General features: G+C 31.8%; 1 protein-coding gene across 1 annotated transcript; it reads right to left on the reverse strand.

Moving 5' to 3' along the window:
• Positions 1-833: 833 nt before the first annotated feature.
• Positions 834-1,826, reverse strand: GSBLH_T00004904001 (uncharacterized protein; the record flags this gene model as incomplete). The annotated part of the gene is made up of 1 exon (XM_013043885.1): positions 834-1,826. The coding sequence occupies one exon, from the start codon at positions 1,824-1,826 to the stop codon at positions 834-836; it is 993 nt and encodes a 330-aa protein (XP_012899339.1).
• Between the last annotated feature and the right edge of the window lie 197 nt (positions 1,827-2,023).

Genomic DNA, 2,023 nt, shown 5'->3' on the forward strand with positions numbered 1-2,023 from the left:
ATATTATTATTATTATTATTATTGGTAGATTGGATTCATCATTTGTGAATGTTCAATATGTGATCATTGGCTCATTGGTAATAATAATGATAATAATGATCGAAAACAATGATTGATTGATTGATTGATTGAAACAACAATCATAATTCAGTATCATTGTTAAAATGGTAAAGAAGAACATCATAATAATCAGGCAGGATTGATACTTTGATAATTATAGAATCATGAATTGTGATCAAGAATCGGTTTCAAACAAACAAACAATCAATCAATCAATGGAAATGTTCCTAAACAATGACGAATCACTGAACATATCAAATCAAATCAAATCAAAATTATAGATTGAATGCTTGATTTAGACAAGATCAGCGAGAATGGAAGAAACATCTATGAATCAAATCAAATTAATCAAACTATACTCGAAATTGATGCCCATCTAACCCACTCGAATGAATATGGTAGGTTGACATTTTGAAGATTTGGAATATCTAAATACTATCAATATTCAATATTCAGAAATACTTGTCAATGTCACCCAACGAGGATAATAGAAACTGTATTCTACAGAAGTTATTGATGTTAGAATTGGAAGATCTACAAAACAAATCATAACCAATCAATTCATTATTACTTCGCAGTATCAATGAATTAGAATTATCCCTTCTTCCAGCAAATGCCCATCTACCGAGTTGAATGGATTGTAATGATGGTAGATCTACATCAATCATTTCATTCGAATTCAATCAATACTTTCAATTATTGTTGATAAGGATTCAGCGAATGCAAAATCACCTAATGTAATGGATTGTAGATTTGGAAGATCTAGGCATCATTCAAATATTCAATATCATATCAATACCTCGAATCACAAATGAACTACACCAGAAATTGTATGACCTACTTTCAATTGTCCCAATTCGAATGGATTGTAATTGTGGTAGATTCTTCAATTCAAAGTCTCCAGCAAAATCACTGAAACTATATTCACCAATTTGAATGGATTCCAATGATTCACAATTCAATATGTGGAATGATTTCGATTTCTTGTCCGCCTTCTCGTAGTCCCAGTTTGGTGATTTCATTTGAGTAAATGAATTGTTTCCGATTTTGATAGTTTTCAATCGATTCAATCCATCGATTTTGAATGTTTTCACTGATTCAAAACATTCATCGCCGATTTCGATTGATTCCAAATTATACAACAATGAAACATCCCAATCAACCAATACACAATTGTCAATCAGTTTCAAATGTTTCATTCCGATATTCAATGGTTTGCTTCCATCTCCTTCATATTTTTCATCAATATCACATTCAATTCCATTATACCATTCACATTCATTCACTAATTTACCATATCGATCATACACTTTTCCTCTTCCAAATCGATTATCATCACACCAATATCCTTCATATTCAATACATCCATTATTATGATAACTCGTTCCATATCCAAATCGTTTCCAATTGATCATTATGCCCTTGTACACCAATATTCCATCATCATCATACATTTCACCATACCCAAATGGAATTCCCAACTTGTTTTCTGTCAATATCAATCCTTCAAATCGACTTCCATGATCCAAATCCACGATTCCTTCTACTACTACTTCTATGGCTTGTTCTTCATTATATGAAATAGCACCAATTTGATGATTTCCAAACACTTTCAACACTTTCTGCTCATTGAGGACAAATCCTTGATTCATTAATATTCCATTATTGGATTGCAATACTACACATTCTTTGTTACTCAAAATGAGTGAAATCCAGCCATTTGGTTTCCATACTTTACCTAAGCATCCCTGCACATTTTGAATCATGGAACTATCAATATGATAGTTACTGAAAGCAGAATTGACAAAATCAGCAATGTTTTGCATGGAAATGAAAAGAAATATGGGAAAACGGTTATTTTGGAAAAAAGATCTGGTTCATTATTTCTCGATAGAACACACGTCATGGATTATTGTGTATGGCCGTGTTCGATGTTTAAGAGATCTCAATCCCAGTTAAGCTA

The sequence above is a fragment of the Blastocystis hominis genome, assembly GCF_000151665.1.
Source record: "Blastocystis hominis, Singapore isolate B (sub-type 7) whole genome shotgun sequence assembly, scaffold_8".
In the NCBI taxonomy this organism is placed as follows: Eukaryota; class Bigyra; order Opalinata; family Blastocystidae; genus Blastocystis; species Blastocystis hominis.